General features: G+C 38.6%; 1 protein-coding gene across 1 annotated transcript; it reads right to left on the reverse strand.

Annotated features, from left to right (window-relative positions):
* Positions 1-661: 661 nt before the first annotated feature.
* Positions 662-15,782, reverse strand: BRD7 (bromodomain containing 7). The gene is made up of 17 exons (XM_074839470.1): positions 15,644-15,782; positions 15,017-15,225; positions 14,138-14,267; positions 13,687-13,744; positions 11,990-12,134; positions 10,526-10,636; positions 9,984-10,168; positions 8,960-9,083; positions 8,243-8,318; positions 7,195-7,302; positions 6,504-6,636; positions 5,471-5,582; positions 4,309-4,365; positions 3,327-3,438; positions 3,036-3,179; positions 1,816-1,959; positions 662-857 (listed from the first exon to the last, which is right to left on the reverse strand). Exons 1-17 carry the CDS (start codon positions 15,690-15,692, stop codon positions 793-795), a joined length of 1,962 nt encoding a protein of 653 aa, XP_074695571.1. The 5' UTR covers positions 15,693-15,782; the 3' UTR covers positions 662-792.
* Positions 15,783-27,007: the final 11,225 nt, after the last annotated feature.

Raw genomic sequence — 27,007 nt, forward strand, 5'->3', positions numbered from 1 at the left:
GCTAGTGAATACGGAGATTAATGCTGAGAGTGCTCGAAATATGCTCTCCTTTCTGATAAGCAAGACTGCAATCATTATCCAGATAGCGTTTAGGAATACCTCCAAGTAGTAAGAATTGTCTACGTGAGTCTCTCAGAGTTGACTGTACTATATTAAGGTGGTGTTCTTACTCACTGGCACCAAGTAGGATTGTTAGGCTCACCTCGTCATGGCACATTTCTAAGCTTGCCCTTGAGTTTCAGAATACTCTGAGCTGCTGGCGTTGTTTCTCTAAGGGGAGATTCATCCACATTCGATGTCTCACAAAGCTGATCTTTTGTTAATTAACCAGGCTACGTCAGTTTTATTTAAAAAGTTTGTTTCTCTTCCTCATGATTGTAAGAGTTGCACAGTAACTTTAAAAAGGGAAACTTGCCTGTTCAGATACTAATGATTTTTGCCCCAACCAGGTTCAAAGACAGTCTATACATTACTTTTAGAAACTTTTGGTTGAGTGTCTGCACCATATATAGGCACACTTTGACTTTTCCAGATACTTAACAATCTAGGAAAAGTCAAATGCTGAAGTGGTGCTTTAAAAATTAAGGAATGCAAAAAGAATAATTTAGTGCATTTATGTAACAGAAGTAACTCTAATAGAAACCACTCAATTTCAAATGTCATCAGTTCCAAAATTTAATAAACAAAAGTAGTTTAACACACAATATACACGTGCTCAGTGAATGCACCTGAAGGAAGTTTATCTGGTTCTTAAATAGAATCAAACAAACAGCCGTAAACATAACCGAAGCTTCAGCTTGTAACTGGACCACACTCATTCTCAGGGATGGTGACAGGCTTTTTAGGCTCTTGAAAGTCTGAAAGTTTACAACGGATACCAGGTCAATGAAATGAAAGAAATGCATACACAAGGGAGTACTCTGAAAGTCATTTGCTACGTGTGCAGACAGGCGTGAGTTAACTGTTGGTCTGTTACAGCCCAAGAAACCATGATGTTTCAGTTGGTTGTTACACAGCCTCTCTTGTACAGTGCTACGAAAAAGCAATTGCTCAATAATTTTGACACTGAAATTTCTGGAGCAGTTTCCTTGAAAAGATAAGTAAGTTCCTGAAGTAATGCAGCCCTTTTCATTAAATAACATCTTAACTGAAACTTTTTATTAACCACAGATTGAGGAAATTTGTTGTGTGAATTATGTTTCTTGAAAGGAAATTCTTAACTGCCTTAAAAACTGGGGACAAACACAAACTCCAGGTATGCTTTTACCGGTTATATGCCACAAGGGGGAGATCTGGCTCTGGCTCTTAAATTTTCCACTGACCCTGACTCCTTAATCCAGCGGAACCAGTAGTTCCTTTTGGCTGGGTGTGTTGTGTTGAACTGATGCTGTCAACTGACAACGCACTACACCTGGCCCTGTTAAGCAAAAGGAGCTCACAGCCAAAAGCTTGGAGGAGAAGGAAGCATGGCGTCCTCGTTTTAGCAAGTAAGGAATTTTAACTTCTCTTGTAACTTCATGCTAAATGGAAAAACTAAAATTGCATGGATTGCTTTAGAATTTGGCAGTGCTCTAAGATGAATGGTGAAATAACTACTTTATGTAGTTGAACCAAAGTTCCATATATCCAAAAGATTAATTTTGGACTGAGACCAAACACAGCAACTTTCCATTAGAAACAGAATTTTAAAAAGGGGAGAAGAACTGAAAGTTGGAACTGTGTTACTGCAAGTTCTACCACACGCTAATCTAATGATTTGCAGATGTGGTTTTGCTTTAGTTCAGCAGATGCTACCATACATTTTTGTATACTCACCCTCTGTCAAATCCACCCAGCTGTCTTCTGTATCGGGTAAAGGGACTGAAATTCCCATTGCTTTCCGGATTCCATAGGTACTAACAATATCCCCTGGAGTCACTTGTTGTGCAAGTTCTTTCAGGTTATTGGTCACTCGCTCCGCTAGAAAAGACACGTGGCTGTATTTATATGCTCTATATATATATAAATTGCTGAAATGAGCCCTTCACCCTGTAAACAGTTTAATCATCTAAATACAAATTGAACTATGTTAAATAATGTTTTTGCAACAGAAGAGTTTTGTTGTAGTGTGCACAATCATGCAAGACATACTGGGAACTGTAAACGAGATGGTTAAGAAGAACAGGAGGAACGAAGCAGCTGCTGACCAGGGCTTGCTGCCATCAAGAAACCCTGAAAATTAACGTGTAAGGTAACGCCGCCTGGGTCATACTAGTGCAGCAGGGGGGCGAAAGCTGGTGGCACTAATATCTGGCTTTCAGGATTCAGCATGTAGTTTTGTATATAAACCAGGGAGACTGTTCTTGTTGCTACAAAGGGGGTTTTCCTTAAGAAGGAAGCTGTAAGTACTTGAAATTTTTAAGAGACGTAATATCTGATCTGGTTTAGACTTGGTATAATACCAACTTGGTAATATTCCTCCAATACTGGGGAATTTATTTTATCACACATCGAGGTGGTTATTTTAGCCCATGTGTGCAATATCAAGTACAGCAGAAGTTAGTTTTACTTGCAAAACAGACACCCTCTGCACACAGTCCTCTCTTCAAAGGTTGCTGTTAACACCGGCTGTATAACTGACCTCTGAGACAAAAAGCATTGCTCCAATAATTAAAGAGGTATAATAAAGTAGACTGGTAACTGATCAAACCTGGAATAAAGCTAGCCTTATGGTAAGAACTTGGTAATATTTAAGGAACCCCTGTTCAAAGACACGGTAAAAATTATGGAGTTAAGAGGCGTTTGGCCATCATCTGCCCATGGCATAGAGGCAGCTCCCAATCTGTTCTAGGGAAGTTATTAATAAAGAGGAATTACTAAATGTAATTACTGTTCAAAACTTTCGTCTGGCTTTACATATGAAAATTATGTTAGTCTTCCATGCCTAACAGAGCACATGTTCTGCACTGTAACTGTTAAACTTCTGTCTGTCTTGGAGTTGACATAAGTTGGGACTTGATCGATTCTGCAAGAATGATCAGAAAAAGTGTATTTACCCAAGTGCATCTCTCTGTAAGATGGACCCAGAAGACAAATCATATTAGGGGGTGGTTTTGTACTTAGTCGTTCATTTTGAGCATCCTGGAGTTCTCTCAGAAGCTTTGTTGTTTCATCAAGTTTCCTCTGGAAGATTTCAGCCTCTGTTTAACGAAAAGAAAGTCCTAATTAGTAAGAGAGTTTATTTACTTACATTACGCTATAAAATATGGTAAGGCTGACTATGTGAAGGGACTGGGAACTGAAACAGTTACAGACATATCAGAAGTGCAAGCACCAAGAAAACTCACCCTCAGAATCAAACTCTTCCATAGGCATGCCAAAGTTTGTTACTGCTTTTAGTGCCGTCAGTCTGTCGTTATTAGCAGAGTCCAACCTGGCAGCAATATCAATTTCCATAATCTAAAAAAAACCCAGCAGATAATATTTAGGTCTGCCTTGAAACAACAAAATTGTTTGAGGAAAATCAGAACACAAAGTTAGTTAAAAGTAAGTCTGCTCTACGAAAAAGTGAACATTTAGAGGGAAAGCTGAAAAGACACCATGTGAAACTTACACTGTTCTACAGTTACTTGGTTTACTATTCGATTTCATACTCAAATAGAAAATGGCATCTGCCAAAAACTGGGGGTATGCGCAAGTGATACAGTAACTTAAGACCAGCATCCCAATTAAAAAAAAAAAAAAAATCCTTGAGCTCCCCTAAAGCAGAGTTTATCTCAGATCCAAGGCCAAAATTCAACACCAACCTGGGAATTGGCTGCAGACAACGGCTTCAGGAGAGCAGCCCTCTCCCTAGAACTGACTTATACTTTTCTAATTGAACAAAGTTCGGGTGGAATGATTTTAGAGATATACTGTGTGCCTATAGGGGCACAAGGTATCTGAGAAAACCTGCTCAAAAGATAGCTAATGTATCATGTGATATTTTACACTTATATTGCAAGTCCATGTCAAACCAAGTCAGATTAAGACAGGAATAAAACAAGCTGCCAACCAGAAGATCCAACACATGGTTAAATGATCACTGACAAAAATATATAAGCATTTTCTTCCTGTTCTCTTGACATACAGTCTTGTTTAAGACTTAACTTTTTGGAGATTCTTCCTCTCCAACTGCCTACAAAATAGCATGCCCTTGTCACGAGTCACACAGGGTGTATTTACAGCTTGTCAGTCTCAGTGTAGCTGCACAGGCATTACAGATGGAGGCAGTTTTGTAACTGCGGGGTTAGGTTGGTTAGAGTACTTAACGATATAGAAAAAAATTACCTTTACATCTTTTATTGTATCACTTCTTTCATGTGGGCCTTCGGCTTCCTCCAATGGCTGAATAGAGAAAGGATTTTAAAAGACATTAATCTTTTCTTCGAAGTAAAACCTTACAAAATGCAGTATTTTTAAAGTGAGATAAATATACAAATATACAATGTCATAATGAGCTTGCTCTGTAAACCAAGTTATGAAGTAGCTATTTTTTAGAGGGCTTTCTTCAGACACTCATGTTTACTAAAATACTTTTTTACAGCACACATTTTATTGCTCTTTACAAAGTCCACATGTTTTTGCCCAGTGAGGTCACATTAGAGATTATTTACTGGGGTGCAGGAAGAAAAGGAAGATGATTATTAGAGGCTGAAATGTATTCTGTTTCTATACGTAACTGTACTTCTCTTAATCCTTGCAACAGCAGTGCTTGAACCCTGTAAGTCAGTGTCACTACCAAGTACTAGAAAAGAGCTAAACTAGCAATGCTAAGCAAACGTCTGAACTGGGGCTAAAGGCTGATCTTTGATCCATGAACTACTTCTAGGATTAATTTAGCTAGTATTTGACCCATTAGTAAAGGCTAAGATCTGGTTATTTCAATAGTTTACATTGATGTGAAACTCAAATCAAGACTTTTAGTTAAGAGGAACTGTCTTGTGGAGATTCTCAACTCATTTTTGGATTGTCAATTAAGATTGTCCAATCAGCTCCTTTGATTGCAGTCACGTTTGGCATATACAGGTACTGAAATCTCCTAAGAATCTGAGGAGTAGCTGTTTATCTCCTGAACTAAACAGTGGCTGCTAGGAACATGATAAACTTTGCATGGAACAAGAATGCCCGTCCATGATCACCTCACTTTTGAACAACTGCTTATTGATATTTTCCTACTAAATGGAACAGGAGCTAGTGCTAATGGGAGTGGGAGAGTAGACAGAGAAAGAATGTGTGACTCTGTCTCTACTACAACATTTTGTTAATTTTCATGTTTCACTAACAAGTCAGAATAATCCCTTTCCAGAAAATTCATCCACTGGAGACAAAGATCAGTTTTCACTTTCAAGTTTTACCAATTAAAAGGGAGCCCAGCAATAGGATCAGCATCATCTTTCTCTAGCTTGTGTGCTAAAACCAAAGACCAGAGAGTACACAAATCCACTCTTACCGTTTCTAGTTCTCTGAGAGCTCTAGAATGTCCTCCTTTAGTTAGAACATCAAGCAAACTATCAGCCATTAAGAAAGGATAATCTTGTGATTTCATCAAAAAATCATGAATACTAAAAGATCAAAAGATAGTTAAACTACTTTCATACCAAGAATTAAATGGAAAAAATTTACGTAAAGTCAAACCAGTATGTACAGCATAGGAAATGCACTAAGTAGCACAGAATTTGATCTGCATGGCTTGCTTTAGTGTAGTTACCCATGACTTTTGTAGCTGAGGAACCCATTCAGATTCCTAATAAACACTGAAAAACTAGAAGTACACTGCCTCAGGCAGCTGCATCAAACTGAAAGCAAACTTGCACAGGCACTTAACATTCACACTGTGTGTGAATACTTAAGTATTCCCACATTTCATATGAATTTATACCACTGTGTATTCTGTTTTTGAGATTCTCATAAAACAAAAGGACTTTTAACTCTGAAGTTTTTATAATCAAGAATAATAAAAACAATGAGAATTCATTATTTTACTGTAGTAAATAATACAAAAATCAAGCAGTATACACACTATTTAAGAATGAAATTGGGAATCGCTGTCTCTGGACTCAGCTCTCCCCCTATGACCATAGTGGTTTGGTCAGTGTATGACATTAACAAAGACGTGTCTCACTCAAGGCAGTAATTAAGTTCATTAACATTAAAAAATACAGTTTGTATAAACATTTGTCCCACTCAACATTTCTCTGGCTTTGAACATGAGTCCTTCAGAGTTAGTCATAAATATACTGAAATTTTAGACTGTGTGTTCCTATGTATCAGTAGCATCAAAATCCTTCAGTCTTGGCTAATCTCACTTTACAGGCAGATTCTCTTATTAAAGTATTTGTTTCTTAAAACAAACAAACAAACGACAGTAGGCTATAACGACAGTAGTGACCATTCAACAGCACAGACATAGCCCATACTGCAGAGCTGCACAGAACTGGCTCTGTACGTGAAAGCTGCAATACGCACCCTAGTAGTTTGATTACCTGAAAGATCCTTGATTAGAATCTTCACCGTATGTTGAATAGATTAAGTCAGAATCTTCTTTGCTTATGTTGGCAAATGTAGAATCGTATGTTGGAGCATAGGAACTATAGGGTCCGTAGTTCAAGTATGTCACTGGTGAATAACAACAGTACTAATTACTACCTCTGACACGCATGTACCAGATAAAAACGAGAGGGGGTTGTAAAACAATCCCCAAAAAGAAACCTTTAGGAACATATTTTTATGGTGAAAACAAACTTCCATAGAATGCCATCTGTTCACACTGTAACACCTTTTAGTGACATCTACATCAAATACATTTTTATTTACCAGTGTTTTATTAACAACACTGTATGCCTTAACACAATAGGAAAATTCAGTCTGGAGATGGCAACGGGTTCTCAGCCCCCCCACTACGCTCTTTCAAAGCTAGCAAAAACCTTTTTCTATCTGGTATAGTTCCCCTTCTCAATATAGATTAACATTTTATTAAATATGCATCCCATTTTGTATGTGTAAATTAAGCTAGACTTTGTGACGTGCTGTTTAGCTGTGTGATAGATACATGCAATAATGTGCTTCATCAGTAGAAAAACTTAGTTCCAAACTATCCATGTGCTAGTAATAAAATCAACATATTTTGTTTATATAAGGAGCATTTGTATTTTTTTAAAAAAAATCAGCACTTACCTGGAGTAACCTTGTTTCTTTTATCTTCTTTGAACCCTTGTAATGTATTAACTCCTGACTGAAGTCTTCCTGCTGTCATACCCAGCTTTACAGGGCAGTAACCTGGTTCTACAATAAGATATATCAAAATACAGAAATAATGAAGGCATAGTTAAGTGTAACATGGGAAGATGTCCATACTCATTTAATACTCATAGCCAGAAACTTCAGAATAAACAGGATATATAACTCCTAAAGTGTGTTTTCCTCTCCAAATGCTTCATATTAAAGACTGTGTGTAGTCTTAAACATGAATCCAGACCAAGTGGTAATACTAGTTAAGTACAGAAGATTTAACCTAAACGTTCAAGTTCTCAATATCAGTCTTCCTCCCTCCTGTCCTCCCCTAACAGAGGCTGCATCATTAAAGAGGATCTGATTCTTACCGCAAAACACCACACTTTTGTTTGTTCTTGCTGACATCTCCTACTGCACAGACAGTGGGAAGGGAGAAGTCAAGTTTTCAGCTTGGTTTCTGTCTATTCTTGGCCTAGTCGGCTCAGCTCCGTCATGAGCTGGCAGTTTAACAGCCAAGCGCCTGCACTCTTTCAGCTAGTGGCACTACATCAATGGCACCGACATGACAAAATGACTTGGGAGCCAGACAGTTCCCAGTGGCCAATTCTGAAACATCTGTGACCTTCTGAGTCAGCAGACACTGCACTCTGTACATGGACCAGACTTAAGGCGACTCCAGGAATTCAATGTGCCCAAGCATAGGGCAGGTAGTCTCTTTCCAATGGCAAAAGCTGTCTCTTGCAGCCCCCACAAACAGCTGACACAAAAAGGAGAAGCAACAGCCACTGAGGGCTCCCTCCAGCTGCTCCTAACAACAGCCACAACTGGTCCCCATCTACGTGCTCCCTCAGCTGCAGCTTTTTAAATCCAGATCTTTATCAGACTGTAAAGAAGCATTTGGTTCTTGGCCAGCATCTGCTATCTGCCCCAGCAAGAAAGCAGCAGACCAGGTAGGTGAAAGCAGCTTCCTACCTGAATTGTGCCAACTTACCTCCTGCAGTAAGGTCAACTGGATTAAGAAGGCCCAGAGTTGTCGTACCATCTGGTTTTCTTCTTTCAAATTCACACTGAAATAAGATTAGATTGGTTTAGTTTACATATTAATTGGAATTCATGGTCCTTAAACTAATAAAACATCTAATGAAACTGTCCTATCCATAGAAATCAGAAAGGGATTTGGAAAGATCAGATTCAGAAATAAGTGCTGCTCTAACTTTTTTATTTTCACTAGATAACTTTGTTATTGGTATAGGCACAAGGAATTAAGCAATTATGATAAATATTAAAGTTTCTACAGAGGCTAAGGAATAAAATGTAATTCATGTAGAAAATTAAATGGGCCCAGTATTACCAAACTGGGTTCCTTCCCCTGTAACCTTTGATCAGATATGTGGCTGTTTCAGAACTATGGGGTTTTTTGCAGGTCAGATTTGAGATATTTTCTTGAGGTTCCTACTATTCATTCTTTTCTACTACTTAATCTAGAATTTCTGAAAATTTAAGCTGAACTCTCTGCTGATGAAATTCAGCATGCGTTCAACTGATGTGCCTTTTTGTTTAACCTTATGATGTTCCACAGATGATCAGTCATGTGTAAAATGGTGTAAACTGTAGTAAAAGCATACCTTGAGTTTCAATTGACATAAGATGCTAAGTAAGCCAGGTTTATGAAAAAGTGAAAGGAGTTACCAAATACACAAAGATTTACCTGGCTGTTCGCAAGTCGTCTTGTTAACTTTCCTCCAGATTCTCTAACAATACGATCGATCTGCTCTTGTTCCCTTTCCAAGCTACTGTTTCGTAATTTGTCTTCAAGTAGATCTTTGTCCTTCCTGTGAATAAAACCCACACAACTTAGTTACCAGCTTTAACAGACATTTAACGGACACCAATTGGCTAAACATCACAAAAGAAATTGTTTTTGCCAACTTTTGCAATCTGTTTTTGTAGACAAAACAACTAACAAAAAAAAAAAATATAAGATGCCTGTATTTAATATAGCTGGGGAAAAAACGTGACAAAGATTTACATCAGCAAATGCTTTTTAGCTGTAAAGGTCTCTATGTTTCGCTTACTTCAGCCACACTGATGTCCTAGTTTAGCATGTTGCCAGATTTTATGCCATTGCTCCCACAAAACTAACAAGGATATTTTTGGTAAAATATTAGATACTCTGAATTTTCAAATACAAATTTTCAAATATTAGATACTCTATTTTCAAATCTGTGAAAATAGTCACTAGTATTTCAGACATTGAAAGGATTATTTCTAGATATTAAAAGATAATTTCTGGAAGTATATGTTCTGTAGCTATGCATTTACATGTTTCAAATACAACTACTATGCAAAAAAAAAAAAAAAAAAAAGGTACTTGAAGCTTACTATATAGTTATTTGTACCAAAAAGTTTAAAAGGTCATGCTTGCAAGCCTTCTCCAAAATACCACTTATGTGAAACAGACACTGAAATAGAAAATCACTGAAGTAATGGAGTTGAAGAGTAGTACAGGGTTACCTACAGAAAAAAATTATGGTATCGTAAAAGATTCTAAACTTATTTATTTTTGGTTTATGAGGACACTTTATATACACGTTGCTCCCTTGAGATGAAGTTGTAGTGTATAGGCAATACCAGAAAGAGAGAAACCCACATCCACTGGTCCCTGGAAGTCATCTTGTTTCAGTAGCATTTAAAGGGCCTATCCTGTAACTGTTACTGAGATAATACTTCACTTTTTGTTTTCTTTGCTGGATGTTTTGAACGCTTTAGTGTCACCATCCACAGGTTCTCCTTTGTCTTTCCCAGGACCGTTTTCATCTTCTCCACTTTGCTGCAGCTCTGTCTTGTCCTTCTGCTTCCTTGTCTTCTGCAGGTCAGCCATGAATTCTATACTTTGTTTCAGGCTCTGAATTCTCTCCTAAAAAAAATAAATATCGGAATCCTTCTATTTGCTACTTCAGTGAATCTTTTTGTAACCTACCCATAGAGGATAAATTTTATTTCAGTTCTTTCTTTCTTATACTAGCAAGTATAAGGGCAGTTTAGAAAATGAAGTATTAAATGCAAATACTTCTTCAATAACTCATCTGGTAGCAGTAGTAAAGCATGAGCCTTAAAACAATGTACTATTTAAATTCTAATATGCAAGCATCTGACAAATATTAAGCTAGCTTTTATTAATTTTTATGAGATCTCTGTATGAAAAGTGGAATGAAAGAGGGATCAAAAAGGAAGAAGCATAATTTTTAACAATTTGGTTTATATTTTCTATTACCTGGCTAAGTATCTTCATCCCTGAGTGCAGCAGTTTTTTTGCAGCTTTGTAGTAAATGGTGTCTGGTTTGTTGTAAATCATTGCATTAGTACACATGAGTTTGAAGTTATCCTGTACAGACATTAATAATTTTGGAATGAAAGTTAAAATTTTACAGTACACTGTATTGAAACTCTTGTTGCAAATGCAGTGTCTTGAGTGTTAGGGAAAAAGAACTTCAAAGAACATTTTTAAATTAATGAATTTAAGACATTTGTTCCATTAAAATTTAAACAAAAAAAAGAATGTAAATGAGATTAAAGTTTCAAAACTAGCACCCCACTAAACATCCTGAATGTATTCTGAAGTGTTGAGTATTGTTTGTAGTTTCCAAAGTTTTAAAGGAAGTCCTCTTAGCTAAAATTACACACTGCCCTGACCAATTAGCAGTCATTAAAGGAAAAAGGAAGCAATGTAAAAAAGACAAGAAAGCTAACTTTAAAAACAGAAAAGCTGCAATTCAGAGTTAAATCATTGTAAGGAATATGCCAAAGTTTCAGTTACAATGAAGAAATGTATGCTTGTTTGAATTCATTTCTTGAATGACTGCGCTAGAAACTTTACTTCTATACTCATTGCAGAGCCTCTACAGGTAGATATGTTTTATTACATTCTCAGTTATAAGGACAAAAAGTTAAAATGGAAAACTAACCAGCAACAGCTGAAACAACAGGGAATAGTCTTCTTAAGTTTAGGAGCCCTGAAGAAGAATGTGCAAGAAAATACAACCAATACTATTAACTAACATCTGCCTAAATTCAGCTGTTAACTACACACAGATTACACTTCTCAGGTCCTCATCTAGCCCAGTAAAGAACTAGAGAATATTTCTGCTGAAGAAAACAAAACAAGCCCCCCGATATTTTAAAAACTTTAGGGGCCTTCAAAACAAGCCCTCGAATCCACTAGACACACTACAGCATGGAGTTAAGCGGTTGCTGCCAACAGGACTGAGCTCCTCTTGCCTTCACTAGTTGTGGATCTACACAACTAGATAAGCCTGGCTAGAACTTAGGTGACAGGAGGCAAATGACAAAGTAGTAACAAGCAGGCAAAGTCAATGAATTTAGACTCCTGATTTTTTGAGAGGCAATACATTCAAAAAAAGAGAGCAGTCTGAGAGAAATGCTAACATTTTCATTCTTAAGATCTAAAATGACACACTGTAGGACAAACCAACAGGTTCTACTTAATCCTGCTAACACCTGAAACCACCCGTGTCTTTTGAGATGCACACTTACAAACCAGAAGTGTTTTCTTTTTCACTTCCAGAACCTATTTGCTCACAAAAATTCAACAAGAAACATTTCTTTGGGCAGAAGTACTGGTTCTTTTGGCATCTTCATATTCTCATAAAATACTAGAGTTCAAGTCAATTTAGCATAATACATCTCTGTATAGTCAAAATAAAATTTACAGAATTACCTTTAATTCTTCTATGGACTGGTACCCATTGTTCTTGATTTTCTCTTTCATGGTACTAAAATCCATTGGGTTTTTAATGATCATGGAATAGCCAGGGGCAATAAAGTCAGTCACAGGAAAAGAAAAGAAAGAACTTGGATCCTTTCTGTTAAGAAATTAAAAGACAGTTTATGTTTCAAATTACAACAAAGAACACACTGAACTTGGTATTAAATAGAAAGAAAAGGACTAAGCTGAAAAGGAATCAAAAACATAAAGTTAGAAATGGCTTGTGTCAGCATAATCTTTCACTTTGGAGTTTGAAAAGATCCCATATGCAACCTCATATACCAGACATATTTTAGAAGTTAGTTCTACATTTTGATATCTACCTGTCTTCCCAAGAAGATTAAAACCCCCCCACCATTTTTAATTAAGCCATTGAAAAATAATGGGAACAAATGTCATAAGAACATATACATATCATTCATTGCTTACTCTGAAATTAACAGAGGGGAAAGCCTGTTGCTAAAAGTTGTGATAGAATGTATTTATGATTATGTTAATTTTCAGGCTATGTAATGTTAATAGTTTTTTACATTAAAATTTCCTAAGACTTCCAGTGATCTCTGACATACGCTGATGTTCCTGGGTGTTTCTAATAACATTAGAATCAAATACAGCCAGTTGGTATTTTAGTTGATAAACTGGCAAGAATCTCTCCACCAGAGCCACTGTTTTTACGCCTTTCACTACACCCTGTAGCATGTGGCTGGCCTCCTATGCCAGCACTGATACTACACACACCGGTGAAACCCCTGGCATTTCAGGTCTTTTTCCTGAGACTTACTTATGACTTAAGGATTTCTAGTCCAAGTTGCTACAGAACAGTGAAAAGCGTTTTGCTATACAAACTGCAGATGCACACAGTGCAGATATTCTGCAACACCTGTGGAAGCCTTGCACAATAGCTTCCAACTGAGAGACAGAATTCAAAACCAAAAGTGGCAGCTGCTTTCTGTATGCATGGAAAGGTAGCCAGAACAAACACACACAATTTTGAAGCTGGTTGTTAGCTTCTTGAAACTGACACCAAGGTCTTGAAAATTTAAGGTTAAGAGAAAACTTGTGAAAAAAGTTTCAAGCTTAATCTGGTGAGACAAGGGAAAGATCTTTCAACCACTCTCATACAAGACATACAGATATTCTTACTTCTTAAGGTCAAGAAAAAAATATCTTAAACTACAGACTACTTGAAAGAAGTGCAAATTCTGCAAACCTGACTGTTTCAATCAAGACATCTGGTTAGTAAGACAGTAAGAGAACATGGTTTAAGTTTTCAAGTGTGTACTTCCTTTTTATAGTAAATAATGCTAAAAATAGAACTCAAGGTAAAAGAAGTTTGGGCAAGTTCATTCCAAACTCTTGTGCCTCCTTGAAAAAAGGTTCTTACAAAAAAAGCATCACATTATCAGAAAATTGTCCTATTTTTGGAAATTTTTAAAAGTACTTCAAACTTGAAACAGGAGGTGTTTACAAGAAACCTATGCTAAGGAGAAGTTATAAGTATGCGTTCTTAAACAAGTACTTAAATGCCTAAAATAGTCCTGTTAGCAATATATTTAGCAGTAAATTCACTCAGCTTTTTATATGCCTCTTCCCTTAATGTATGTTATTTTCATTTCATAGCTCTGAAAGCCTGTAGCATAGACCTTTACCTTTGCAGCTGTCTCATGAGTTGATTCAGAGCTTCCTGAAGCGGTGTCTGCTCCACCTCTAGACGAAAAAAGAAGTGGGGGGAGAAAGGGTGAGACAGAACTGACTGCAAGAGGCACTAAACTGCCAAGATACTAAAAATCAACTAAACTGATGCAACTTGAGAATTCATCATAAATGAAAAGAATACAGTGGCAAAAACCACAACATATATAGGGAATCTACTTTTCTCTTGGCCTTACTTGACATTCTGCTCACTCCGACCATAGGTACCTGACCTGATACCATTCTGCAGAAGAGATATACAGTAACATAATTTCAAATTTTTGTATGAGATGGAGAGAAACACTGAGACAGCAAAAAATGTCGTCACTTGCTATAGAAACAAAGAACAATAAAATGTGAGTCAAGTAAAGAAAACTGCAATTAGCAAAAGAATTTCACCCCCCCTACCTTCCTGTTTTGATAAAGTACTTGTCAGTGGTTTCTCTGGTGGCAATTCCAATCTGACAGGGGTTTGACATTTCATTTCCGGCTCTCCCTCACTGTCTGCATGGTCCCGATCTCGTTTCTTTTTATCCTCCTAGAAAGATTTTTATAGAAACTTAGAAAACCTGTAAAACCAGCATTATTGCTGTACAGAATGCTCTCTGGATTTTTCAAAACAACCTCACATAGTTTAAAAAAAAAAAGTTTGTCTTTAAAAACCTTGTATTCTTTATGTACTGTCTCCATCTGCTGGCCAATAAAGTAATTCAGCTATACAATGCAATGTATCACAATTATTTTTTTAAATGTGACAGCCACTTACAGTATGACAGGAACGACTCTGCACTATTTCCTGCATAGAGAATTGTCTCTAGCAAAGCCCCTAAGATGATTTTTGAAGGTTTTAGAAAACCTAGTAAGAAATAGTCAGGAAATATAAAATTAGAGGTACCCATAATGCTTCAAATACATGTATTACAATTACTTATCATATTAAGAACCCTGAGAGGGAAATACTTTTTCTTTTTAATTAAGAACTTGTAAAGTCTTCATTCTACTTTATAAAAATGGATTTTAGATACAAAATTTCCCCCCCCCTTTTTAATTTTCTGTGTTCTTATGCTCACCAATATTTTTTTGAAAGATGAGAAATTTCAGATGACTTCACTCATCTTTTTCTAATAAAAATACCTGGAGAAAAGGAATTGGCAAAACTAATATACTGAGTTTGAATGTATTCCAATTTAAGAAGATAAGTTGGTCATACCTGCTCACCTTTTGATGTGAAGACTAGAGAAAGTTGAAGCAGTTTTTCTGCTAAAATACACTAGCATGAATACATACCTTAACTCTTCTCTTTCTTTTCTCCTTTTCTTCTCCAGGAACTTGTTTTTCTCCTTTCTTTCTCTTTTTCCTTTTTCTGTCCTTGTGTTTTTCATGTTCAGATTTGTCTTCGTATAGGCTGGAATCAAGTCCTGCGTTTCCAGTAGAGAGTTCAGCAACTTCACTTCCTCCAACTTTCAGCACCAGCTTCAGTGGCTTTTCTACATATTCTTAGAACAGCAGAGAAATAAGCCGCGTGAGTACCGCAGGGATCATACTCTCATACTCAGCCTGAATAGCACAGCACAAGCTCTCCGCTGCCGCAGAGTCCTTTCGAACGCTGTCACTAAACCAGATCTCCTTTTCTTTCCAGACCCTACAACTGCTTCTGCTTCTCCCCCAAACACCAGCCGAGCCCCGACGCCAATCCGCAGCCTCCCTGCCCCGGGTTTCGCGGCGGCGGGAAGGCCGCTCTCCCCGCCCCGTTCCCCACACTGCCTCAGCTTCACCCTTAAGTTTTCAAACGCCCCGGCGGGTGGGCCCGGCCGGGCCGCGCTGCCCCCGCGGCGGGGCGGGCAGCAGTGAGGGCCGAGAGCCCGCGCCCGCCTCGGGGCCGCGCTGGCGGCAGCCCTCTGCCCGCCCACCCACCCTCGTAGGGGTGCTTGTCCGACTTGTGCTTCTTGTGCTTCTTGCCCATGGCGGCGGCGGCGGCCGCGGCCCGCCCGAGTAGGCCGCGCTGTTGTGGCGGAGCCCAGCCCCGCCGACCAGCGGCACCGCGCGCACCCGGCAGGAGGGGGAGCGCGGCGAGAAGAGGGCGGGCGCGGCAGCTCCGCGCCCCCTGGCGGACTGGAGGTACGGTCAGCCGCGCTGCGGCCGGCGCAGCCGCAGAGACGGCCACCGGGAGGGGGGGCGGCGGCGTTAAGGCCGGGAGCTGCGTTCCGCTCTGCGCCGGTGCGCAGGGCGGGCGGTGGTTGTTTGTGGCGGGCAGTACCCTCAGCTGCGCCCAGCCCTGCTCAGCTAGGGGTGGGGGTGTTGGCCGGCTGGCCCAGCCCCGTTCCTTGGGCAGTGTTGAATCTCCAGAGCCCTCACAGCCTCCCGCGCCCTCTCCCCTCACAGCCCGCCGGGGCCGCCTCTCCCCTCACAGCCGCCAGTGAGCTCCCTCCTGCTCACTTGGAGATGTGCCTTGCTCCCCGCCTGAGGCGCGCTGTGCCTGCAACCCTGTCCCCCTTGTCCCCCACCCTTGGGTCTCAGGCAGTGCAGCGTTTCAGTGGTTTTGCCAGGATTCAGCCTAAATACTCCTGTGTTTACACTGGCCTGTGCTGCAGAATCTCCCCTGCCATGGCTGTGAGTGCCAGGGGGCAACTGTGATAGAGCAAAAGGGGTGCTGGGGAAGCCGGCTTTCCTGAAAGCCTGGTTTACATTGCACCTGAGGGGTGCAAGACACAAAGGGGCCTGCGAGGGTACCTGCTCCCTGGCTGTGGTGTGGGGCTGTGCCCCGGCCCTGCTGCCTGGTCGGGTGCACCAGGCAGAGCCCCAGCTTGCAGCAGACCCTCAATCCAGGATAAAGGCCACTAGCAGTGGCCCGCTAGTCCCTGGGTTTGAGAACCTGTGCCCAAATTTGTATCAGTGAGAAGAACAGAGGCTATATGCCTGAGGAAGGGTAGAGAGTTCGCAGAGGTACACAGAGGTGCGTACTGATCCAAGGAACAGGTCTGCTCTGCCCTGACAAAAAGCAGTGCTGGTTGTGCCTGTCCTGCACAGGCTGGGACAGGGTCAGCCTTACAGACTGAGTGCCTAAACTTGCTTACCAGTTTTGAAAGCAAATGCTTTATAATCAGGTTATAAGTTTAAGGAAAATTTATGTGTATTGTCCATTACAGGTTAAAAATAACTTTGAAAGAAATTAGGACCTCCTAGACATGGTGAATGTTAACACATTTGCTTTGCCTGGCAGTACTTCCCAAAACAAGCAGAGTTTTCAAAATTAAATGTAACACTGATTATAGAATCTTTCAGAGTTAATAGTGTAGTTGCTGATATTGCTTAAACTGCTGTCATTGGTGTTTCAACAACACTGTGTAGGTATTGTTTTCTCCTAATACCTGTTCTGTGATGCATCTTGAAATTTCACTTCTCTGATGTTTGGAGTACAAAAATAAACCACGTCTGTTTCAAAAGAGAAGCTTTAATTTCATTCCCACACAATAGTCCTGTAAGTATTCCTCAAATTTGTTGAATCATATGTTATATTTTATAGCCAAAGAAAATAATAGTTTCTAATCAGACTTTTATTATATTTGTGGCTGTACATCTACACAAGGTTTATTTTGAAAGTTTGAGAAGTTATAGAAAATCTCTTGCCAGTTGTCCATTCAGTCCCTGGGAATTTAATCAGATGTGACAGCTTTGTTTTGCATTTTACTGGTTAGATTTACTGTCGTTTGGTAACTTACTCAGAGAATTGTGTGGGTGGTGCTCTGGAATAAACCACAACTTTCCTGCTTGATCTTACTCCAGTAGTTTGAAATTCAGCTATAATAGACACAGTTGTTTTTCTAATTCACATCTGGATCCTTTAATACTCTTATTACATATGCAGTGAATGTTCTTAAGCATACTTTAGTGAGAGGTAGAGGGCTTTTGCTTGGGCTGTGGCCACATGCAGAAAATACAAGACTAGTAAATATTTAAAGGACATGTTTTATAGAATGAAAAAAAAAGTTGCTATATCCTCTATTCCCACAAGAGGACTGGCAGACTTTCTAAGTTTTTTTCTTTTAAATGTTATATGGCAAGACCATTTGTTCAATTGTTATTCTGAAATTTCCTGACTAATCTTGTCCTGAATTTAATGAAATTTGAGAGAATTATGCACAGACAAGTAGTGTGAGATATTGCCAATATTGAGAACTGCCCTTTCTAGGTTCTTGTTCAGTAACATCCCCTGGATCAGAAAGGTACTTTTTCTTAACTGTTGGCGCACACACGTGTACCTGGAATACAGATCCAGTTTGCCATCCTTGTCTCTAGCTCTCCTTTCCAATTAAAAGATCGGTATTTCTTTCCCTTCAAAACCACTCATGCAGCCTTGCAAAGCACTATTCAGCTTGGGCAAGCTTGGAAAGAGGAGATGCTGCATTTCTCAGCAATGCTGTTGGGTCTTGTCACTTCCCTGAGAAACGGGCCCACGTTCCTTCACACTCAGCTGGCTCTGCTGTTACCTGTAGCACCAGAGGAAAGCTACGGGAATCTTATCCCTGCCTCCTCTTGCGATACATTAAGTCTTCTCAGCCCTGATCAGGGGCAGTTCTTCAATTTCAGGGGAATTCAGTTGTGCAAAGAAAGATGGAAGTCCTGAATGTCCTACAAATCAGCGCAGAGGCTGGATGTGGCTTGGAACAGCTGTCATTTACATATGTGAGAAGTAACTTGTTATATCACCATAAAAGGCCTTACTATGACCTCCTATTTCCTAGCAATGGTTTTTCATATTTTCAACTAAGATGTTATTTTTCAACAACAAATCACATTGTTTACAGATTATACTTTTGCCCAGTAAAAGTGACAGCTGGTGGTTTTCAGGGATGACTCAAGATCACTAAAGCTTTGCTGGTACAATGCATGCCTGGTGCCATAGGAGAAGAGCTGTCAGAGTAGACAGAGCTACAGACTTCAGAAGGCTGCATGTTTCTTTTGGATTTATTGCAAGTCTCAGACTGTTTAATATTTTGCCGTATTCTCATCTACTGGAATCATGTACTTACCTGTAATTTTAAGTTTTATTTAAAATAAAATCTCTTGCATACTTTTATTATAGAAAAAGACCTGGAAATATGGTGTAGGCAAACCCGAGAAACCTGGAAGTCAAATGAAAATCCCACATTCAAATAATCTACATTTTACACTGTTTTAAGTCCATTTGGTGATTTCCTTGGAAACCTGACTCTCAGACTTCTGATTCTTTGATTGACTTCTATTTGATACTTCTGTGAAGTGTGTTAGTCATATTCTAGACTTTATGATATAGACCCGACTTGGCATGCAATACAGATTCAGAAATTTGGGGTTTGTAGTGTTTCTGGAATTCTGCTGCTTTAAATTGCTATGGCTAGGAAAATAATTTCAAACCTTTTACAAGCTTAAAAAAATGGATGTTTCTTTTTTGGGGTATGCAGTCCCAAGATTTAATTCTTACTGTCCTAGTTTTGTCTGGGATGGAGTTAATTTTCTTCCTAGTAGCTGCCACAGTGCTGTGTTTTGGATTTAGTGTCAGAATAACATTGATAACACATCAATGTTTAGTTGTTGCTAAGTAGGGTTTATCCTAAATGAAGGTTTTTTTCAGTTTCCCATGCTCTGCCAGCAAGGGAGTGCACAAGAAGCCAGCAGGGAGCATGGCCAGGACAGCTGACCCGAACTAGCCAGAGGGCTATTCCATAGCATAGGGTGTCATGCCCAGTATATAAACTGGGGGGAGTTGGGCAGGAGGGGCGGATCGCTGCTCGGGCTTCAGCCAGCGGGTGGTGAGCAACTGCACTGTGCATCACTTGTCTTGGGTTTTATCTCTCTTTTTGTTATATTCATTTTCATTACTATTATTATATTTTATTGTTATTTTATTTTAGTTATTCAACTCTTCTTATCTCAACCTGGTAGTTTTATTTTTTTCCCGTTCTCTTCATCCCACTGGGAGCAGGGAGAAGTGAGCAAGCAGCTGCGTGGTGCTTAGTTACTGGCTGGGGTTAAACAACAACATCTACTCAGCAAGAATACATCATATATATAGTGTAGTATCTTCTGTAGCATTCTTCTGGTCACTTGGATTTGAAGTAACTATTATACACCTCACTTGGAGGTGTAAGATTTTGCATCATTACTTGAGGGGTGGAGCATTTCATCTTACACTACCCTCCCTTTTCTTTTCCTCCCTTTTCTTTTCCTCCCTGTTTCTCTTTTTTTAATCTTTTTATCTCTTTCTTCTCTTCTTCCTTTTCCTTTAACTTAAATCACAGTAGAGAGGAAAACTTGTATCTCTGCTGTACAGTCTGCAGATGACTGACAGAAACTTTTCTTCTCCTAGCCTTGTAATTAAAATCGCACATTGGGATTTGATTTTCATTGGGCTTTTACTGAAGGACTTTTAACTTTATTCCTACAAACTAACAGACAAGGTATTTGATGTCAAACATTTTCTTTCTTTTCCCCTTCTTCAAAAAGTCTTTTTGGTGTATATTTGTACTGAAATAGACAAATTTGAACAAGATTGAAGGTAGGTTTATTGTACAGGGTTTTACAAATCTGTTTCATGAAGCGTGATTGCAAACACAGCAAGACCCTCTACAATATGTCAGATTACTGGAGTGTTCAAATTTCTTTTCTTTCAACAGTCTTGAACTCAAGCTGGAAAATAAAAATGTGCCTGAAGTTTCTTTATTGCTATTAAAAATTGTATAACTTTTCTGCATGCCATCTTGTTATTTTCTCTTTGTGTAGAAATTTTGGGGTCTTCCATAAACAGGCTTTAATGTGGAGTAAATTAGCTGCTAGTTATTTTAAGATTTTTTGCATGATGTATGCTATATAACTGAGTCTACCAAATCATTTAATTGTAACATTCTTCACTTGTCTGCAGAATTATCTGGAAACTATGTAAGAAGTATTATATAGAAAATTTCTATTTAAGAAGTATCATACAGTAAGTTTCTATATAAGGAACTATATAAGAAGTACCATGGAAACAATAGTTTCTAAACTACAGCTTTCCAGATAACAAAATCAGATTTTTAAAAAGGAAGCTAGTCGATGTTAATACTCCATACCAACAGGTATCTGTTTTATATTCTCAAATTAATGTGCAATGTGGCCTTATAGCAGGACTAAATAGATGAGAGGTCTTCTATTTCTTCTAAAGATTACAGGAACTTTTGTTCAGTTTGAAGAACTTGGTTCTGGGAGTTGGTGATAAAGATTGTCACTTCTTACATGCAACTTTTTGAAGTAAATTTATCCTTCCTGCATGATATGCTTTTTGAGCAAAATATACTCTCTGGTTGAGGGAATGCAAATAGAGAAACTGCTATTAATTACAAAGAAAAAGACAGTATTACTTTGGACCTTAAAATACTATGTTGTCACCTAGGAAAGGTAACAGCTTTTATTGTTACCTGGTCTACACATAGCTTTGTAAGAAGATCCCCATGCCAGCTGCTGTATGATTTTGCTAATGCAGTAAATGGTAGAATGTTTACTGTGACTGTAAGTTGAAGTGCGTAAAGTGTGCGTGTGTTTTGCTAACGTGAACAGAGATATTTTAGATGTCAACTGAATGGAATCCAGAATTGCATCACAGAGTAAGAAGGAAATTTGTTGCAGCTTATGTGCACAAAAAACCTGAGCTGGGCTAGGGTAAGAACCTCTGTGTCAACAGTTGTTTCTGCATAGTCGCTTTGAAAGCTCTTACCTATGCTGTTTGAAATACTTTTCGTTAGCAATCAAATAGCTGGCAGTAACTGTCAGCGTGTAAAGACCTGCTTCAGGTCACATTGTTTCCATGTATGATATTATTCAGAAAAAGTTTGGGCATCATTTCTAAAATGCCATTTTAAGCCTATGAAGAATTTTATCACTGTTATTAGAGATACAAGGTCTCATTCTTGCTGGTTGAATGTGCAGGATTACTAATTTCAGTTCGCTGCATATTTTCTGACAATCATTTTCCTCATCTTAATCAGTGTCAAGTTTCTATAGCAACTAGCATTTAAGAGTGAGAGACAATAATGCGTGTTGCTATCACTGTTAGTCACTAAGAGTAATGGAGAAAATGTTTGAAAATAGATGTCCAGGTATTTTCATGTGTACCTTCTTCCATCTCTTAAAGAACTTGGATTGAGACCTGTGGATAGCGTAAGGTCATATTAGTGTACATTCACCTAACTAGACATGAAATAATCTAATTATTTAAGTTGGTCATAGTTTTTTTCCAAAACATTGAGCAAAGAAGGATACAATACACACAGTCATTTCTGGGTTTGTCTTTGATCAGTGTGTATATAGCATAATCAATATAATTTCATGTGTTAACAAAGAGGTAAAAAACTTGGTGAAACCCTGTTGCTTTAATCGCTGGTGTAGTCCAGGAGGAAGAGGTGGATTCTGGTAACAGCAGAAAGATGCAGAGACCACTGCAAAGCACAGGAGGCAAATGTGCTGAAATCATGTAGAAGCTTGGGATGCTAAACTCACTGGGAGTTTTTCATAAGCAGATTTGGTTTGTAGTCTATGACACAAAGAAACATTGGGAATAACAGTTTTTGTGACAGACATTTATTTAAAACCAGTATTTTACACTAGCACACCTTTCTAAAAATAGCTGAACACATATGGCCGAAGTAAAGAATGTCATCAATATTTTATTGATTTATGTATTATTATCAATACGACTTTTAAATCAGTTACTCATTAGCTGAAAGATAGAACTATTTTCTTGATTCTGTGAGTATTAACGGGACACTGTTATCTTCCACACGCATATGTCCTGACAAAATCTGGTGTGGTAGTTGGAAGTTTTTCCCTCACTTTGAATAGACCATCTTATCATTGTGATGCATTTTCTCTTTTTTACTTTAGCACTGAAATGCTGCATATTGTGGGGGTGGTAGGTCCCATCTGGAAACACATTGTAAATTATTAGTGGTGAAGAAATGACACTTTGTCTAAGAAAAGTAATCCTAATTCATTTACTCATGATAACAGGCAAATATCTGTTTCTACCACAAAATCCTTAAGACTGTAGTAAACTTTATAAGAAGATTGTAATTCAATCGTAATTATGGATGATTACCTTATTGTCCACAGAGCAGTCATATTGATCATGCTGTTAGATGTGTGTGTGTGTATCTGTATAAGTCTGTGTTTTGTAAATATCTTTCCTGCGACCTTGTACAGATCCTGTGGGCACCTCTTTTACTAACTCTTGAAGTGATTTTATGCACCTGAAGAAAAATACCTTGTTGAACACTTCTGAACTAAAATAGCAAAATTTTTGCTAGACAGGCATGAAATTGCATGAAATTTAAACATTTATGACCTTGGTTCTTGGCTGCTATTGCTGCACAGGTTGGGAAAATTAAACAGGATTCAGCTGGATCCACATAGCTTCCCTCACGAGTGGCAATGGATGGACAAATGGGATTTATCCATCATCTCTGTTTCTCCCTAGTCAAGTGGAGGATTTGGAGCAAAAGAAGGGAGAAACCTGAATAGCACACAAGTTGGAACTGAAGCCTGTCTTAGCAGTTGCAGAAGGTAATTTCCCTAGGGAGCAAAGATGTTACTGGCAGAGGCCATTTTTCAGTGCAGAGTATTGTCTTCTATGGTGACTTGTTCCAGCTCTGCCTGTTTTATTTTCATTCCGTCTCCCTCTTCTTTCCATTTAGTAGTTGTTTCTGAATGCAAATCACACTTGTATGCCTGAGTGGGTGTAGTTGAAATCTGCGTCCCATTATGTTGTTCACTTTGCTTAATAGTGATATTCCTCTACTTCAAGCTTACTCTAAGCTGTTTAGGGCAGTAGCTATCATTGAGTGGACTTCCTGGAACAAATAAGGAGCAGGAGCTTCCGTCAGTGATAGCTGTATGCTTGCAGCCATGTAGCAGGGAAGTAGCTCCACTCCTGTGCATGTCTAGCTTGAATCTATGTGGCTGCTGCATGCAACCTGGCTACTGTCTTTCTACAGTGCTTGAAACAGCAAGGTCCAAAGTTTTGCTTGGCATTTGCTATAATCATATTGAAAGAAGTGTCTCCCTCACGCTTGGAGGAGTATTTAACTCTTAATCAGATTCTCTCAGTAAGATAGCTTAAGGAATACATTATTTTAACATAAATCTTCTAGCTCAACGTTGTCTAAATGGTAAGCTAAATGTTGTCTAAATATGGAACAGGTTTCCAGATAAAGCCATGCCATCTTGTAGCAGTGTAAGATTGGGCATTGAAAATGAGAATGGAAAGTCTGAGCTCTAGTTTTAATTGTCAGGTGCAACCTAGCATTTTTTGGAGATGTAACAAATTTAGTATTAATTCTGAGACTGATCCCGTTGCCCTCACTCATGTGTGTAGTCCGGGTCATTTCAAATACCTGCAAGCTTTGCTCGTTCAGTTAAGGTATTACAAGCCTGTTCTGAGTTTCCTTGATTCACTCGCTTGGCCAGACTTTATTTGAAGTCTATTTTTTTCCTGCAGTTTATATTTTAATTACTTATCATATTTTAAATTTAATGAAGTATCTGAAAATGCCTGTGTTCATAGCAGATGCATCAGACTACTCCATTAGACACATGTATCACCCAAATGAAAGGTGAAGATGAATCTTTTCCTAATAAATTTTAAGTTGCTGTAAGAGGAGAAACATAATAAAATTTACACTTGTATTAAATTTACACTTGTATTAAATTTGCACTTGTAAGCTGTAATAGGAGAAAGTTTAATACAAGTGTCTAGCTGAATCTCTCAGATTATGCTGCAGTTAATTTTTTATTTTAGGTAGCAATTCAGCTTTTAAATTTTATTTTGTTTTGTGTGGTGGTGTCTCTAGAGCAGTGAACAGAAAAAAGTAAGAGCATTAGGCCACTTGGTGGTGTAATATGCAAAGGAAAACAAATCTGTCATGTTCAAGTGAAGAAAATGTACATAATAGACCATTTTTATTTGCTTATTATCTGACTAAACACAGTACAAGATATTACCATGAACAGTTACTTTTTAAAGACCTTTAATTGCAAGCATGTAGTCCAGTACATTTTGTGGGATAAGCTCTGGTTTTAGCTCAGCTGTTACTGAAGGTGTTTGTGTTCAAGCTGTTAATGGTCTGTTAGTTGGTTCAGAAATCCTGAACCGGTTCACAGTGGAAAATCTATAATTTAAAAATGGAGAGGGCCACATGAAATCTGCAGCCCCCCTGGGTGTGACTTTAGTAACAGCTTTGGTTGTCATCTGCTAGAGTCAGACATCCCTCACATTCACAACAGGTGCAGCAGCTTCTCCTCAACTCTTTGCATTTGACACATGACTGAGAAGCTTGGGAGAAGCTGTGGCATTGCAGTGCTTTAGGAGACAGCTTGAACTGCACAATCTGTGGCAAGAAAGCAGGGGTAATGGGCGCCAACAGTCCAATACGCTGTGCTGCAAATGCACACATCTGCCAAAGATACACCCGAGTTTGCATGGTGGTACTGAAACACAGGTACACTTGTGCAGTGAATACCAAAAGGGAGGGTAATGTGTGGAAGATCAGGTTGGTGGGGCCCTTATTATTCTCCATGGAATAAGAAGAATGAAAAGTCCAGCCTTCCATCACCTTCTAGTTCAAACTTCTTTCAGGCAGGTGCAAAATGTTTGAGGTAGCAGGATGCCACAGGATCTGCAGAGCAGTATGTGCAGAGACAAAAATTTATGGTGTATGCACTGGTATTCATGTCAAGGGAGAAAAGTGAGGGTAAAAGAATCAGTATAATGCTGCTCTGCAAATTCTAGCAGAAGTAAACATTTTCCATGCTAAGTGGGGCCCACAAAGGAATGTCAGTTTTAGTCCAACTATTATTCTGAAATGGTAATGAGAATCTTCTTTTCTGGGGGAAAGAAAAAATGAAGGAAAAAAGAGGAAGTTTCCATTCCTGTTTGACAAAAACATCAAGATAACAGTTAAGTTTCATTTTCAGACTGAGGAAGGAAAAAATAAAGATGTTTTGACTGGTATTTGACTTGAGTTTGGTTTGACTTTTTACCCTACAGCCTAGAAATGAAGTAAAATTTAAGAACAACTTAAGCCTGGGCTGTTCAGATTAAACTGAAGATATGATTTAGCCTTGTCCTTGATGCTTGATCTAGGTACTAAAAGAAGTAGCAGGTACTTGCTAATTTTAAGAACAAGTGACCAGGGTAGTGTCCAAGTGGGTACTAACCTACTGGGACCTTGGTTTAGGTGGATTTATGTGTATCATATTATTATGTTCCTCTCTCAATCCAGAATGTATAGTTGAAGTGAGAACTTCACATGTTGACTGTAAGAGCTGTAAAGAGCTCTTTAAATCTGTATGGAGCATAATCCTGTGCTTCAGAAGACAGACAACATCAGTGCTGATTGATTTGTTGCTTATCGTCCTTGTTGGTATGGGTGATGACAACCTGGATCATGTTCTCCCGGAATACCTTCAGCACTCCACAGATTTTTACATAAGTAAGATCTGAAATATTTTTCACTTTTCCATAACAAGCCAGGTGGCAGATAATGGATCTTATGTTGTACATATTATCTCCTGAAACTTCCAAGTGGTAAAGATGAACAAAGATGTAGTGTGGATGAGGAACACACAATTTGTAGCATACTTCTATAGCTCCTGTGATATTCTCCACAATTTTTTCCTCTGAATGAAAGCTTGGAGGAAAGCAGCATAAACAGAGTGTACTGTAAGGTCACTTGACCCTTTAGATTGCTGATTATATGTAACCAAAATATCCAAATATTAAGGACCTGTTGCAAACTATGAATCACTTAGAAGTTACTACTACATAGAAATTACTAAGAACTTTTGGTTTAAGTTTCTGCTTTTTTTTTTTTTTTATGCTTAACCCACTCAGTAGAATGCAGTCTGTACAAGAGATTGACTGGGATCAGAAAGTTGACAGTTGCAGAAAGGAAATGAAGTTAAATGAAAACTATGAGAGATTTGTCTGGCTAGGCACTGACTGTACTTCTTCCAAGGTCTTTGCGAATAACTAGCCTGATGTGTAATGAGAGGGGAGATGGATGCAATTGGAGGGGAGGAGCGTGGCTCCACTGTACTCTCATTATGCTTCTCTTTATTATGCTGCTCTTCTGTTGAGAGAGTTTGCTGAAAAAAATGTACTAAATGACAACTATATGATCACTTTTTTAAATAACCTTTAAAGAAAAAAATAACTCATTTGCTCAAGGGAGTGGGGGAAGGAGTTTAAGGATTTAAGCATGTAACTGTTCA

Source organism: Strix aluco, chromosome 14, assembly GCF_031877795.1.
Source record: "Strix aluco isolate bStrAlu1 chromosome 14, bStrAlu1.hap1, whole genome shotgun sequence".
Taxonomy (NCBI): domain Eukaryota; kingdom Metazoa; phylum Chordata; class Aves; order Strigiformes; family Strigidae; genus Strix; species Strix aluco.

Excerpts from the sequence above, each read along its gene's own strand:
- BRD7 (XM_074839470.1), bottom strand. The coding sequence starts at position 15,692 with ATGGGCAAGAAGCACAAGAAGCACAAGTCGGACAAGCACCCCTACGAG. Across the intron at positions 6,637-7,194 it reads AAGAAACAAGGTTACTCCAG|TGACATACTTGAACTACGGA; the intron begins GTAAGTGCTGAT and ends GTTATTCACCAG. Across the intron at positions 5,583-6,503 it reads TCTAATCAAGGATCTTTCAG|TATTCATGATTTTTTGATGA; the intron begins GTAATCAAACTA and ends TTGATCTTTTAG.